The sequence below is a fragment of the Ipomoea nil genome, unplaced genomic scaffold, assembly GCF_001879475.1.
Source record: "Ipomoea nil cultivar Tokyo-kokei standard unplaced genomic scaffold, Asagao_1.1 scaffold2036, whole genome shotgun sequence".
NCBI lineage: Eukaryota > Viridiplantae > Streptophyta > Magnoliopsida > Solanales > Convolvulaceae > Ipomoea > Ipomoea nil.
In genome coordinates, this window is record NW_017618464.1 from 5,016,027 (window position 1) to 5,032,609 (window position 16,583).

Consider the following 16,583-nt stretch of genomic DNA (forward strand, 5'->3'; position numbering starts at 1 on the left):
TGATGGTTCTGATTCATTACAATCCACTTGAATAAAAAAAACAAACAAGTACTATACCTACCATAGATGAACAATATTATTGAAATGAATAGTTAGGACTTAAATCTCAAACATAGCATATTAGCATTTTTTTTCCCTAATCATGAACCTTCAACCTAATCAGCTCAAAAGTGTTTGGACTTTTTTCTTCTTTTGTTTTGGTACAACATATGTAGAAATTAGAATTGATAACAATGAAATCAACCTAAATAATTTTCTTGTATGGTCTCATCACAATTAATTAAGTTCAATTAGTGTTGGACGGTAAAGAGAGAAAGAGTGTGATCCTTAACCACATTCCGCATTAGTATTTAATTTTCGTATCTAAAAAGTCACAAGTCCAATTTTTACTAACATTTACTCAATTAAGCACGTCACGCATGAATTTTTATGTTTTATTTTCCCAATTTTATTGTGTATTTTTAGCATTTATGTTGTGCATGTTTAGTGAGAAACTCTAAAAATGCATAATTTGAATGCACGATTGATCCTTAGAAATTCAAAATGTGCACGACTGAGATATCCTAAATGTGAACATTTGGAACCCTATAAGTGCAAGTCCGTACCGAAAAGGCAATCTGCACATGATCTTACCCATATATATATATATATATATATATATATATGTGTGTGTGTGTGTGTGTGTGTGTGTGTGTGTGTGTGTGTGTGTGTGTGTGTGTGTGTGTGTGTGTGTGTGTGTCAAATGCGAACAAAATTTCTTGTGCGAACGTGTGGACCTGCATCACCATGTATGTATAAATGCACCACCACGTATTCAGAAATGCACAAATGCACCACACCCCTAGTGCATTTTTGAACACATGGTGATGCATTAATAATGAGATGTATATATAATTTTCTTTATATTAATAATAGGATGTATATATAACTTTCTTTATATTAATAATGGAATGTGTAATTTATACTGTGTTTTACATTCAAATTGTTTTATCAAATTAATTATGTTTCATATTTTGTTATAAATATTTTTATAAAGTTTTAATATGTTTTATTTTTCGTTATATCCAACAATATTTATTGTTATACTTCTTAAAGTGTTTCATTTTTTTTTTCAAACTTTCTCTTTTATTTTAATTTTTTGGCCTCACTGAAATTTTTTTTTGAATCCGCCACTAACCATCCCTACTTCTTTGTCCCCCCTCAACATAATTTTTAGCTTCGTCCTTGACTGAAGCCTAACAAGTCGATATCGCTTCCACTGAGGCTCGAACTCATAATCTTCCATTTGGGAGAGTGAGCTCATGAATCTTTGATATAAAATGAAAATACAATACATAAATTAATTTCATAAAGATATATCTATAGCCCTATAGGTACAATATTCAACCATATTAAATAAGTTTGCATATATAATACAAGTTTAGAGATAATGTATTTATTGATTGCACTAAATAAATTAATATAGTTTATTAATATAGTTTATTATAGCTTTATGTATAGTGAGCACGCAGATTTATGATAAGTTTGAAGTTGTGGCCCAGCCAAAGGACCCGGTTTTCAGTTTCGTTTCGCAATTGCCAACCTTCCCTGCGATCATATTTCAACACCCATGCATATATATTGATGGATATATTAAACCCAAACTAAGAAAGATAAGACTTGACTCAAAATAAAGTCGTCTTGGCCGTCAATCTTCAATCGTTATATCGTGCAAAAAGGTGCACATAGCAATATGCGTTATGTGATTCTCAAAACGATGTCGTTTTGATAAGTTCTGTATTTTCAGGTATAAAATTTTGTACATTTTATTATATAATTTTGTACATTCGAAACAAGAAAATTTTCAGTTATAAAATTCTGTGTTTTCAGGTATAAAATTTTGTGCATTCTATTATATAATTCTGTACATTCGAAACATGTGAATTTTTAGTTATAAAATTTTGTGTTTTCAGGTATAAAATTATGTGTATTCTATTCATGGTTGCAGTAGGCGCTAGGCGCTAGTCGGGCGCCCGGGCAGCGCCTAGGCGGGCACCAAAATTTTTTTTAAAAATAGTGACAGACTTATAGTTTGACAATTTTAATGAGACCGTTTTCAACATTCAATCAAATAACACAACCAAATAAATGAAATAACAATAATTTATAAGTCATAACATCATAATAATATTAAAATCAATAATTAATGAAAGACAACATGGGATGAAATCGGTCAAAATTAGTCAAAATCAGACAAAATCGGTCAACTCAGCCGAGTTGGCCGAGTTGACCGACTCGGCCGATTTTGACCGAGTTGGCCGCCTAGGCGGTCGGCCGAGTAATGACCGACTATAATCAAAAGCGGCACGACATGGCGCCGCCTAGCGCCGAGGAGGCCGAGTTTTACAACACTGATTTTATTATACAATTTTGTACATTCGAAACATGATTTTTTTTTTTTTAATGAGTTAACAGCAGACATGTGAAAAGGTACAAAACGACGTCATTTTGGGTCAGGGCGCACAATGCATTGTGCACCCTGGTGCACGGTAAAATTTGCCCACCAATCTTGGGGTCGGCCAAGACGGGCTAACCCTAGCTGGGGAAGTCGGGTCCGCTAAGGGGACCAGTAGATCATGGTTGGCTCGAGACCATTATACGGGGTACTTGGATCTGACGAGACGTTACTCAACGCAACTTGTATAAATATATAGTTATTCATTTGTCCTATTTGTATAATACATTCTCTCATTATATACATATAACACAATTATTGTAATCTTTGAGCAATAATTACAAATTTTAATTTTGTCCTTTACAAGTTTTTTCTTTGTCAATCTTTACGTTCTTTGTCCTTTCTTTTAATTGGGTTAGTTAATTCTATCCTACCCAAGTTAATTTTTCCCATTATATATGCTCAACTTAAAAAAAAAAAAAAAAAAAATCTAATATATAACATCATGTTCAATATAAAATATTAATTTGATTAGGGTTATTATCATTTTCTTTTAAGGACAAAATGTTAATATAATACGTTGTTATTAACTTAATTACTTAACAAGTGTTTATTCAGAATCGACCAATAATAATATGACACACTAGCATTTTATGAATTTTTTTTATATAAATCATAGGTTCGAATCTCAGTTGGGGCATTGACTCTTTATACTTTAATACGTCTAGAAAGTATATATAAACAAATACTAAATTGTAATAGAATAAGTAATACTAAAAAAAAATTATTTTGGATAAATAATTGCGATTTATTATTATTATTATTATTATTATTATTATTATTATTATTGGAAAAGTTGAAGAAGGTGAGAAGTTTGAAACGTGGTGGCATGGCTTAGCCGCCAAAAAGAACATGGAAAGGTAATACGTAGGAAGAGTTACGTATCGTAAATGAGTTGATAATTATTCCGTACATAAGTACGTGGTAAAAGGTTGTGAGTGAGTTTGGTCTTCACCGAACATTAGACTATTTTATTAGAGTGGATTGCACAATCACGTGATCTTTAAATTCATCGATTTACCAAACAAAAATGTAAATCAAAAGTAATGTGATAAACATGTTCCTGGTGTGGAGCACTTTGTGCTTAAATGGCATCTCTGTAGCTTGGTCATAAGATCGAAATTCGATGGTGGGATATTGACTCTTTAGACTGTAATACTTAAGTATAAAACAGATATTACTCTCAATTTATAAGAGTTCTGTTTGATGATTTACGGTTATTAATTAGTGATTTTGGGAGGAACAATGTGAAAACAAAATTAATTTTTGCCAAATCACCAAAGTCAAATTTTGAAATTTGCAGTGTTTGTGTAGTTCACAGTTTACAAAAAGTTGTTCAAATTAGCTGTTAAACAAATAAAGTTTTTGACATTTTAACTAAGTCTGATCAAGTATGTCAAAACACCAGTTACCAAACAAGATCTAAAATATAGTCTGATCAAGTGGGAGAAACTCTATTATTAAAAAATAATAATCAAATTGCTCGAAATTAAACAGCTAAAATAAGTTATCACAAAAAACACGTGTTAGGGAGTTGGGCCAATCGTTATGCGTTGGACCCGTGTCCAGCATGCTTGCTGGACACGGATAACAGTACCGTTAGGCACTGTTATCTTTTTTTTTTTTTTTTTTTTTTTTTTTTTTTTTAAATTTCAGACGCTTCGTTATAGGAGTATATATTCATAATTTTATTACTATATTATTAATAACTGTACATTCATAACTCCATAATTGTACGTTCATAACTCTATAACTGTACATTCATAACTCCATAATTGTACATTCATAACTCCATAACTGTACATTCATAACTCTATAATTGTACATTCATAATTTTCGAAGCTCTATGTTCACAATTTTAGAGCTCTATGTTCATAATTTTATTACTATATGTTTATAATTGTAAGTTCATAATGTTAGAGCTCTTTGTTCATAATTCGATCAATAACTGTAGATTCATAATTCCGTAACTGTAGATTCATAATCTCATAACTGTAGATTCATAACTCCATAACTGTAGATTCATAACTTCATAATTGTACATTCATAATCTTCGAAGCTCTATATTCACAATTTTAAAGCTCCATGGTCATAATTTTATCACTATATATGTTCATAATTGTAAGTTCATAATTTTAGAGCTCTGTGTTCATAATTTCATAATTGCATAACTGTACATTCATAACGGCATAACTGTACATTTATAATCCAAAAAAAAATAACGCCGTTAACGGCAAAACGCGCGCGATTTTTTTTTTTTTTTTAAACTAAATGACGCGTTTTTTTTTTAAAAACGACGTCATTTTGGGCCCATGTCCACAATTCACTGTGGACACGGGTCCAGGGCATAATTTGCCCACTTGGGCTTATATGGGATTCAAAGCACAAAATTATTGCCATTGGATCTCTTAGTTCCTAGACTGTTACAGGGTTTTGTGATGTGATTTGGGCTTTAGGCAAAGTGGGCTAACTGGTTTATAGATTGGGCCCATTATCCAAAGCGATTGTTTCGTGCAAATTATAATGGACGAGTTAATTTCAAGAATGGTCCATTGACTATTATCATTTATCAATTTTTATATCATTTGACTTTCAATTAGACCATAAATGGTCTATTGACCATTGATTTTTACTAAATTTTTGAAAATATTGATTTTTACTAATTTTCGTTATTGACTTTCAATTTAATCATTAGTGGTCCCTTGAATATTAATTTTTTCACATTTAATCCTCTAGTTAAATATCATTTTAATAAACATTAAATTTAAGAGTAATAATGTAAATAAATTTAGTTCTTCATAATGATGAACTCAATGTATTAAATTTAAGAACCTAATTCGTCTATCTCAACAACAAATTAATTTTTACATTGTGTACTGATGACATTCGGGTTGAACTTCCATATGAAAAGTTGTGAGTTTGAGTCTCAATGAATGCGCTATTGACTCTTAATAGAGTAAGTAGCAATTCAAAAAACTAATTTTTACATTATTACTCAATTTATGAAGTCATGGAATTTTTCATTTCTTCAATTTTTAGAAAAATAGATAATTTGGTGAATTAATAAACGCGTCCACATGGCTTTGTCCCAGTAAAAGAGTAGGTGACATTGAGTGAGTTGGTTCCAAAAGTGTACGATCTGACTTGTAAATAAAGCATTAAACTCACCACATTTCACACCTACCAGCTGCCAACCCGCCCATACTAATTCTTAAATAAAATGGTTACATTTTCAATTCCTATATCTTATATTATATACCATATGTATGTATGTATATATGTAGCTCGATCTACCTATTATATTGTTCAGGAACAACAGAATTGATTCCTCATTCTTTAGCATCAACTCATGGTCCCGGACAATATCTATCCCACAACAACTACGTACAGTTAAGTTAGTTGAATGAAAAAAGAAATGTTAAACAAAATTTCAAGAATTCACTGGGTTATATATATATATATAGAGAGGGGGAGAGAAGAGCGCTCATATGTGGTCATGTCATTAGGTGTGGCGGTGTGGTCGTATCTGTGTCGTTGAATCAGTTTAATCTAATGGCAGTGGTAATTCTGAGGATTTTTGCGCATTTTGTTAAGTGAGGGTGTTATGGTAATTACAGTGGTCATTTATAGCGGTCGGGTTTCAGAATACACCAACAATGTTGACAACATGCACCAATAGTGTAATAAAACACACAACAATGTGATTTTCTCTATTCCGATGCTTTATGACGAGTTTACCCTTGCAGTTCACGGGGTAAGAGAATGTGCGCAAAAATACTAAAAAAATCTTGATTAATATGATTAATTGGATCTATCTAATCTAATGGCCTATAATTGACCATATGACCACACCTAACAACATGGCCACATGTGATCATATATATATATATATATATAATGTCTAGCAGTTAGAACAATTTTAGAGTTAGTTAGGTTCAATGGATTATTCTTGATATATATGTATCAAAATGAATGGTCTTAGCACAAACACATAAAACACATAAAAAATGTGTAATTGCATCATATGTTGAGGTTATAATGTTCATATTTACACTAACAACTCCCAACTCTAGGACAAATATATACATATAATTGTATCAACCGTATAATTATAACTCGAGTATAATTAATTGATGATCTCAACTAACTAAAGCAAATTGAACTAAACATGGTGTCATTAGCTCCCCTCAACTTTCAATGTAAAAATATGGTCCATATTCAAAACTTTATTATCATTAGAGTACAATTTTATTAATTAGTTGAAAAATCTAAAAAAGTTAACAATTTTGTTTCACTAACAACCGTAAGGTGAAGAATTCAATTCCTATAATAAAAATATGAAATTGATACTATGGTGAACATTTTTAAAGCACAGCTCACAATTTATTTTATCGGACAAAATTTAAAAACACTCAATATTGGAAACCCTGTCGGTGTGATATGATACATTGCATGGACCAATAACAACAAGAATGAAATGTCACTACCAGGCCAGGTACGTATGTAGATGGTACGGCTAACTAAGGCCGCAATAAGCCAATAAGCTAATGAACGGCGCAAAATGTTAAGATATACGGAGTATTAGTTTTGTTAGATAAAATAAATTTGAGTCAAAATAAATTTGAGCTTTAACATTAAACTATAGACTTCTGTGCATGTTAGTGTTGTAAAAGTGGACGTAAGTATTAATATTATATTTGTTGGTTTATGGCTTAGGGCAGCCGATCGGCGGGCCAACACTACCGTAAAATACGAGATTAAAAGAAATAAGATGTTTGAGAGGAAAAAAAAAAAAAGGATCTGAGTAACGTTCATTACTTGAATTCCGGATCCGTTACAATGTGACCCCGTAAGGATATTTATACATGGGGTTAGATCATCTACAAGGAATGAATAAGAAAAAATAACGAGTTAATACCCAAAATCGTCCTCGACTATAGTGATTTTTCTCAATTTCGTCCTAAACGAATTTGGTGACCTAATATCGTCCCAGACTTTTGTGTTTCGCTCAATTTAGTCCTCCATTTGTTATTCCGTCAAATTGGTGTTAAATAAATGGACAATTCAGTAATGTCAATATTGATCTCTCTTTACTTTCAACTTGTGAAGTGCGAAATTCCTCTTTCTTGTACGAATTACACCCAAAATTACTCCCGGACTTGCAAATCAAATTTTATATTCGCAATTTTAGGAGTAATTCTGGGAGTAATTCATAAAAAAAAAAAAAAAGAATTTCGCAGTTTACATGTCTATGAGTAAAGAGATGCCAATATTAAAATTACTGAATTGTCTATTTATTTAACACCAAATAGACAGAATAACAAATGAGGGACTAAATTGAGTAAAAACACAAAAGTTTGGGACTAAATTGAGCGAAACACAAAAGTCTGGGACGATATTAGGTCACCTAAGTCGTTTAGGACGAAATTGAGAAAAACTATTATAGTCGAGGACGATTTTGGGTATTAACTCAAAAAATAACTATAATTAAGCTTTGGAATCTACCAAAACTGGCGCAGTAACTCCCTAAAACGAGAAAGGAAAATACTTGCTGCTCAAGGTAAGAATCTCTAGGATATCCGCCTTTAACCGCCCCGAGAATGCGCACTCGGTCGGGGACACTCCAATTGTCCAGCCCGGTCGTCCATCTGGTCCAGCTAGAAACCTGGCCAAGGATGCTCCGACTGCTGAGCCTGGTCGCCTAGCTATTTGGGTCATTTAAGGACCTAGTTAGGGACACACCGACCACATAGCCTGATCGCCCGGCCATGCCAGCCAAAAGGGCGATTGGGGACGCACTGACTGCAGAGCCTGGTCGCCCAAGTGCCCATTTCATCCCTGCTTGCAATGGAACAAAGCAGGGGGGAGGGGAGAGGGGACTTTACTCTTGAACTGCTAAGTGTTCTCTCGCAGTCTGGTCAACTACACTCCATGCTTCCAGGCCGAGTGTTTAATTTGGGATATCTATCAATATTCATAAATATTTTTTTATTTTAGTTATATCAACTTTAAGTTTTTCTCAATTAATTTGAATAAAAAAAATATAATGTATACTTGTAAACTGCATTGACTAAATAATTTGTAAAAATTAACTTTAAAACAAACATTTGTGATTACTAAATCACAAAATATATTTTATATAAATTAAATACTACTAGTGGGATTTGATCCCAAGACGTGAGTAAAGAGGGTTAAACAGATAAAATTAAAGAAAATGCAACTAATGGGATTTGATCTCAAAGCATTAATTAATATTAATTTTAAGAGACAACCAATTAAGTTACTTACACATTTAGTAATTTGTATATATATGTTATTTTTATACATAAATTACTGATATATATATATATATATATATATATATATATATATATATGGCAACTACCCCACTGCCCGTCTGCCCCCCCCCCCCCCCTCCAGATCCGCCCATGGTTAGAAATAAAATTGTTAGGAATTGTAATGGAATACGTGAATAAAAATTAAAATATTTTAATATTCTTATATTATATAATAATGATGATAAAAATAATAAAATGGTAAATTGTAATTAATTTACTGTGAAATTTCAATTCTATATGGTGTTGAATTGTAATTTCCTCAAACCAAATAATGAAATAAAAATTTCATGAAATTAAATTTGATATGAATAAAATTGAAATTTCATCCTACCACACACCCTATCAATGTCGGTGGCAAGAATTGTTTTAAATGAAACTTCCCGTTGTTTTGTTCCAAAAAAAAAAAAAAAAAAAAAAGAACCTTGCGGTAATATCATCAATGATTAAGCACCCCCTAATCGCCGGGTAATTTCTCTCTAAATATAATGCATAAAGTGTTCAAGTGATTGAGGTATTATGCGTTAGGATTACTTTCAGTAGAAGGGTATGTATGGTTCCCAAGATGCAAGGCCGGTTTATGGAGATCGAATATACTCTGGTGTAGAAGTGTACAGTTGGGGGTGGGTTATAACATTCGGTAGGCTTGATGTTCCTCTTCATAGGCTAATCTGACGAAGCCGGAAAATTTTGGTTTTTTTTTTTTAAAGAAAAAGTATATGTGAGTAAAAATGTGTAAAGAGTGACATATATTCTTGAATTTCACAACTTCCATTTCAAGCAAAGTTGTGAGTTGTGATCTTTCAAATGGAATTTGTCTCCTTTTTCAATCGTGTAAATTATTTATTGTGAACTTAATTTATGTATATACACACACAAATAAATTTGTTCGTACAATTTTTGTAATTAGTACAAGACTTTGCATGTATGTTTGATTGGTTGGATAAGACCAATGAAACAAGTTGTCAAGAGCATCCCATTAGATGAATTTTGGGTGATTTTTTTGTGGATCAAATATGAGGTGGAAAGGAGAGAATGTTTGAAATCTTTGCAAGAGGAACTATTTTTTTTTTTCACAGTGGATCCCATCAAAAATTTATATATATATATATATATATATATATATATATATATATATATATATATATATATATAAACAGCTCATAGTGTGTGTGAGGTTCACCAAAGCACCCAACTGTGTTGGGCGCATTAACTATCATTTTTTAAAAACTTTTTTTTTGACAATTATTTTTTCCTTCCTCTTTTTCTCCTACTTGACACCTAAAAATTTGTGAAAAAAATTATACTAATGAGGATGCTCATGGATAATGTTGATGGTAGTGACAAAGATTATTTAGGAGATGTGTTTGTTATAGGAGTGGTCCATAATTCTCGTGGGGAGTGGTTGTTTGGCGTTAGTTATATGGTGTTGGGGGCAAATAACCTTGTTGTGAAACTCTTAGGTTTTTTTTTTTTTTAACTTTAACGTTAGGTACTTAGTTTCTAAATTCTCATGTCCAAAAGTTGTTGAATGAAGTTTGTGAGTCACTCAAATAGTCTCTCCGGATGTCCCTATCGTTAATGCTACGCACTTGGGATCCAACTTCACACTTTCGCTAATTTGGAGAGTTCAATCTCCACTCTATGGAGCCCAAGGCCCAAAACTCTAGCTTGGGCAACTCTTAATAACTGTTTTTTATGAGTTGAACTTGAGTTGTGGGAGGATGATTTTTAAAGAATTATAATATAAAATGATTTGTTGGTGACCACGTAAAGGTTGCTTTGGGTGTTAATTCTAGGATAGATCGAGACCCTCATTTTCACCTTGTCGAGGCATTGACAATGCTCATGCCTCATGGGAGTATTATATCAAACATATTCGTAAAATAAGTAATGCATCACAAATTGAATAATTTCATCTTTCATCTCAAGCTAATTTTAATTACAAATATTTAAAACACTCCAAAAGTTATTTATCACCATCACTTTGTAGATGTAATTGGTGCCATACTGCCACCTTTCTTAAAAGAGTAAATACCTAAAATGGTCCCTCGACTATAGCTAAATTTACAAATTGGTCCTTGACTTTCAATTTCAACCAATTAAGTCCTTAACTTTGCAATTTTGACACGGTTTGGTCCTACATCTATTTGACCATTTGTTGACCGTGATCGACGATCTCCAGAAGAACCTTCAGCTCTTGTCGGAGCACGTGGAGGCCTCCAGGATGACTTTGCACCGGTTCGGAAACACGTCGTCTTCTTCGCTATGGTACGAACTCAACTACATTGAATATAAAGAGAGGATAAAAAAAAGGCGACCGGGGTTGGTAGATTGCTTTCGGCAGTGGATTAAAATGTAACAGTGCGGTCTGGAAATGCAACCTGAACCTTAAAAACCCGACGATGGACCATGAAATTACATATATATATCCTCAAAAATCACAGTCAACAAACGGTCAAATAGACAGAGGACCAAATTGTGCCAAAATTGCAAAGTTAAGGACTTAATTGGTTAAAATTAAAAGTCGATGGCCAATTTGTGAATTTAGCTATAGTCGAGGGACCATTTTGGGTATTTATTCTTCTTAAAATTTTGTAGTATTTTTTTAAAATACCATTTCCATTGTATTTATAAAAAAAAAATAATACATAAATGAAATGGATAAACCCAGGGTAATTTGGTCCACGCAGAAAACATTGACTAGTCGCACAACGCTGTATACTGGCTGACCAGACCAGGAGCATGTCTAATGATTTCTCATTTTCTCCTTTTTCCTTTATTTTCCCCCCAAACCTCAATAATAAGTACTCACTCATTCACCTTCTTCCCCTTTCAACTCACTTAGCCAAATAAACAAAAAGACTTTTCACACTCTCCCCAGCTTCTTCATCATGGCTGTTATGGGTTTCAATCGCACAATTACTCTTGCTCTCTTCTTGCTCGCTGCTTCCATTCTCGCCGTCGAAGCCAGAATCCCCGGCGTTTATCGGGGCGCCGCCTGGCAAACCGCCCATGCTACGTTCTACGGCGGCAGCGACGCCTCCGGCACTATGGGTACTGCACCCACATTTTACTTTCTTTTTTCCTTTTTGAGTAACAATCAAAACTCGCAACCATTAATCAAGAATATGCATTAAGTAAATTCTGTCTCGTGACCCTAATCAGTTATTGACTCAAATATAAAGTTAACAATCTGACCAACTTGGCGGGTGTTGCTACTACATTTTACTTAGTTTTAACGTAGGAATGATATGTTGTGGGGATTTAAGGAAATTAATTATGGGTTTTTATTATTGTTGTTGTTTGGATTGAAATAGGTGGTGCTTGTGGGTATGGGAATCTGTACAGCCAAGGGTACGGGGTGAACACGGCGGCGCTAAGCACGGCGCTGTTTAACAATGGGTTCAGCTGCGGAGCTTGCTTCGAGATCAAGTGCGACGACGAGCCACGGTCGTGCCACCCTGGGCGGCCGTCCATTCTCATCACCGCCACCAATTTCTGCCCCCCCAACTACGCCTTGCCCAACGACCATGGCGGCTGGTGCAACCCTCCCCGCCCCCACTTCGACCTCTCCATGCCCATGTTCCTCAAGATCGCCGAATACCGCGCCGGCATTGTCCCCGTCACTTATCGCCGGTCAGCCCACCATTCACTTTTTTTTTTTTTTTTTTCCTTTTCTTTTTTCCTATTAGAAATGACAATGGGACTGGACATATTCTCCATTCTAGTCCTCATGAAATATATAATATTTTTTTTAATAAAAATGTATTACATGCTTAATATAAAAAAGTATTACATGCTTCAAATTGTCACACACCAAAAATTGTGATATTTATATATATGAAAAATGTTTATTTGATAAATAATTAATTGAAATATTTTTTTTTAATGTAAGCATGAGTAGCATTACACTATAACTCAGTTAAAATATTAAATAGTGTTTCTCAGACATCTGTCTAGTGTACAATTAAAATCTGTTTTTTGGTAGGTTTTGGAACTTTGGGTTGTGTTTTTTTTGCTCAAAAGTGTATGTCTTGATATTGAATGTTTGAGTTTAAATTTGTTCAATTTATTTTCTCGTAATTCTGATGGTGGATTATTATAATATAGTCCGTGAAATTAGAGAATATAGGTTATGAAAAAAATATTAAAGAGCTTAGGAAGTTATATGTGGATTAAGTATGTCCAGTTGTAACGCACAAAATGATTGTACTCTTTGACTTCCATTAATCCTAGCAGTAGCAACGTTGTACAATTCAGTCTTGTGAACTCTGCCTGATCTAAGATTGATCCACTGCATCTCTCCACTTGTACCTTCAATCTGAGCCGTTCGTAGCCATTAAAGAAGAATCATAGACTTTTTTCACACTCCCATGTGCATGTAATTTCCGCTGTCTGATCTTTTTTGACATTTTATCACTAAAGTGGGTCCCAAATCTCTACGTACAAGATTTTACGTATCCAATATTAACTCGTCACCTAATCTATCGTTGTTGTACACTATATGCTTGGCTTTTGTTGTTGTTTTATCCTCTTTCATTTTGGTATTTGTTTGTTGTCAATATTACCCTTGATTAAATTTACGATTTTGTCCAGCGTGCCTTGCCGTAAACCTGGAGGGATCAGGTTCACGATCAACGGCCACCGTTTCTTCAACTTGGTGTTGGTGACTAACGTGGCGGGAGCAGGAGATGTTGTTAAGGTGTGGATAAAAGGATCAAGGACTAACTGGATGCCGTTGAGCCGTAACTGGGGGCAAAATTGGCAAACCAATGCAATGCTTGTGGGACAACCGCTCTCTTTCAGAGTCAAAAGCAGCGACCATCGCACTTCCACTTCGTGGAACATCGCTCCTTCTAATTGGCAGTTTGGTCAAACTTTTGTTGGCAAAAATTTTAAAATTTAATTTTAATCCCCAAAAATTTATTATATCAAAAAGAGGAAAAAGGAAGAACTTGACCAGTGCCCTTTTCATCGCATTGCTTTTAATTCTAATCTCTTTTTTTTTTTTTTTCTAGATTTTCGAGCCCCTCAATGCAAAAGTGAGGGATGGTAAGTGTGAAAATTGAGAGCTTTTTAGTGGGAAATTAGAATAGGAGAAAATTTAGGAGGCTTGTCTGAACTTTTCGACTAATGATTGTAATATATTTGAGTGCTTGAAGAAAGTGCAGCATTATGGAGCCACAGCTTGTTTATTATGCCAAGTTATATATATATATATATATATATATATATATATATATATATATATACACACACACACACGTAAAAAAAACCCGAAAGAGACGATTGGGTGAGTGAATCAGTAAAGTATAATTTTCATATCAGAATGACACAAATTCAATTATTGTCAACATCCACTCAGTCAAACCCGTGCACAGGATTTTCCTAGCGTGATTTACATCTTCTGTATGATCTTACTCAACAAAATTAATGTTGTTCATAAATCTGTTGAAGTTGCCTTCATAAAAATTCAAAAACCACTCTAGAAATACAAACTTTATACTCTGCATTATTCTCTAGTATTATCTGAAAGAATCAGAATGGCAAATCCAAGAGGGATAGAGAGTTTCAGTTATTCTCCACACTATCTGATTTTTGAGACATAAGATCAGGGCATGACACACAAGCTGTTGGAGGGGGCAAGTCGTCCGAAACAGTGATTCGAAAAGTTTGCTGCTTCTCCTCGTTTCCAGGGACGTGGACGAGAGCTTCCATGATGAGGATTTCCCAGTCACGGGGCCGTAAGAATGACATCCATGTATCGTCTGTTCCACATCAAAACAATGGCTCACATGAAAGCGCATAAAGAAGCAAGAAAATGCAGAACCAATACGCAGAAAGGACAACAAATGTGGACTTGACCAAAAAGACATCTCGGTTTTTCTTAGTTTCAACACTGCAATGATAGTAATCTTGTTACTCAAGTGTACTGTGTACTGCATTGACTGGAAGTAACAGTTGATCTTAGAATCCTGGCAATCCTGCCAAGGACCTTATGGTCACGAGACTTTATGTAAAAGGTCTCAAGTTTAATACTCATTCCTTGTATGGTTCGAATTTCAATTTCAACTTTCATAGCATTGTTGGTAATTTCATGTATGTATTAATCTTGGAATACCAAACAATACGAGTCTAATTTAAGCATTTACCACTTTGCTCGACCATAAATTTGATATTCCTCGGTCCTTACTACTCACTCATTAGTGTGTGTCTATGTTTATATTGGATTTCCCCTTAGTTGATGGCTAAATAGTTATACCAAACATCTAAACAGACTAAGCTCAAGGGGACAAAGGTTATAGGCAACAAGCCAACATCACATGGAGAAATGAAATCAATTTGGAAAGAAAGAAACAATATATATAGAATCAGAACTCACTTCCATTACGAACTGCCTTCAGCTGAAAGATCCCAGAGCCCTGAGGTCCTGATACAGGAAACGTGCACGATACAGACTGCCTTTGGTGAGCTAGTCCTAGCGACGCATTATACCAAGGTCCTCTAACGATGGGCTCTCCTATAGCTTCTATTATGGCCTTGTTCTTACTGGCTTTCTCTAAGGCCTTGCTGAAAGACAAACACAACACAGAAACCCAAATCAACACAAACCTCACTGAAAACAAAACAAAGCTGCAGGACATTCATATTTCCTAGAGGCTTCTGGTTTACTAATATTCAAGAATTCAGAAACCTTCATCTTATCTTTCATCCTGTCATATGTTCATAATATGAGGATCATAAGAGTTTTTTATTTTTCTTTCATCAAATCAGCATAAAAGGTGAATAGTTAAACAAACAGCTCAATCTGTCATATGTTCATAATGTGAGGATCATAAGGTTTTTCTTCATAAAAGATGAACATTTAAACAAACAGCTTCAAGGCTCACATAAACAAGGAAAAAAAACAAAGAATCTTTTACCTGCTACAGCTGTGATATATAGAGAGATCATCGAGGGCGCTAAGAGCAAAACCTCCTGTTACGCAGATCAATGTTCCCGATACTATCCTCCGCCCCCACGTTTTTGCGCCGCTTTCCTCTACCTCGCTCGTTGTCGAACTATAAAATTAAGAATTTTAAAAACATCCAACGAAATTGGAAACAAAAATTAAAGAACCATTAATTCAATAAAATGATAATTTTCTTACGGACTGCGCTTCAAGAACGAGAGGAACCTTCTTCCAGACATTGTTAATTGTTATGGATCCTCTATCCTGTCGTTGTTTATCCTAAAACCCTAAACCGAACTGAAGCGGATGCTGAGATTTTGGGGGACACTGTACGACGTCGTTTTTGAACAATCTTAAAGAAAGAAAATCACATGTTTGCTTTATAAACAAATCTTTAACTTGCCCGCACCAGCATGGGTAGATCAATTAGTTCCTGAATGACATATTGGGAGTAAAGATACGTAATTAAGCTTTAACAACTATAATCACGAATTTTACCTCCATTATCATGTCGTGACGGAATTTTTCCTTGAAAATTGTAGAAATATATATAAATTTGATCCATGTATTGATTGGTCTTGTAGATGAGAAATTTAGTGGAGGTTTCGATTCTTGTCATGAACATTGGAATCCTTGTGCACAGAAGAGTCTAGTAGATGAGAAGCGTAATGGAAAGTTCGATTCCAATCACAAACACGAGAGTCCTTGTGCACAAAAGTGTACAGTTTGTTTGATAATGAGTTTCAATTTACCTTTTCATGGGCTTGGTTCAATTATAAAACGCATACCATATATGTGT

General features: G+C 34.1%; 2 protein-coding genes across 2 annotated transcripts; one reads left to right on the forward strand and one right to left on the reverse strand.

The window, feature by feature from the left end:
• Nucleotides 1–11,623: 11,623 nt before the first annotated feature.
• Nucleotides 11,624–14,030, forward strand: LOC109148147 (expansin-A4-like). Its single transcript, XM_019295962.1, has 3 exons — nucleotides 11,624–11,886; nucleotides 12,150–12,468; nucleotides 13,429–14,030. Exons 1-3 carry the CDS (start codon nucleotides 11,724–11,726, stop codon nucleotides 13,736–13,738), a joined length of 792 nt encoding a protein of 263 aa, XP_019151507.1. The 5' UTR covers nucleotides 11,624–11,723; the 3' UTR covers nucleotides 13,739–14,030.
• A 124-nt stretch (nucleotides 14,031–14,154) lies between these two features.
• Nucleotides 14,155–16,117, reverse strand: LOC109148148. The gene is made up of 4 exons (XM_019295963.1): nucleotides 15,983–16,117; nucleotides 15,756–15,893; nucleotides 15,215–15,402; nucleotides 14,155–14,600 (listed from the first exon to the last, which is right to left on the reverse strand). Exons 1-4 carry the CDS (start codon nucleotides 16,021–16,023, stop codon nucleotides 14,404–14,406), a joined length of 564 nt encoding a protein of 187 aa, XP_019151508.1. The 5' UTR covers nucleotides 16,024–16,117; the 3' UTR covers nucleotides 14,155–14,403.
• Nucleotides 16,118–16,583: the final 466 nt, after the last annotated feature.

Excerpts from the sequence above, each read along its gene's own strand:
- LOC109148147 (XM_019295962.1), top strand. The coding sequence starts at position 11,724 with ATGGCTGTTATGGGTTTCAATCGCACAATTACTCTTGCTCTCTTCTTG. Across the intron at positions 11,887-12,149 it reads CGACGCCTCCGGCACTATGG|GTGGTGCTTGTGGGTATGGG; the intron begins GTACTGCACCCA and ends GGATTGAAATAG. Across the intron at positions 12,469-13,428 it reads GTCCCCGTCACTTATCGCCG|CGTGCCTTGCCGTAAACCTG; the intron begins GTCAGCCCACCA and ends GATTTTGTCCAG.
- LOC109148148 (XM_019295963.1), bottom strand. The coding sequence starts at position 16,023 with ATGTCTGGAAGAAGGTTCCTCTCGTTCTTGAAGCGCAGTCC. Across the intron at positions 15,894-15,982 it reads TCGTTCTTGAAGCGCAGTCC|TTCGACAACGAGCGAGGTAG; the intron begins GTAAGAAAATTA and ends TTAATTTTATAG. Across the intron at positions 15,403-15,755 it reads ATATATCACAGCTGTAGCAG|CAAGGCCTTAGAGAAAGCCA; the intron begins GTAAAAGATTCT and ends TTTGTCTTTCAG.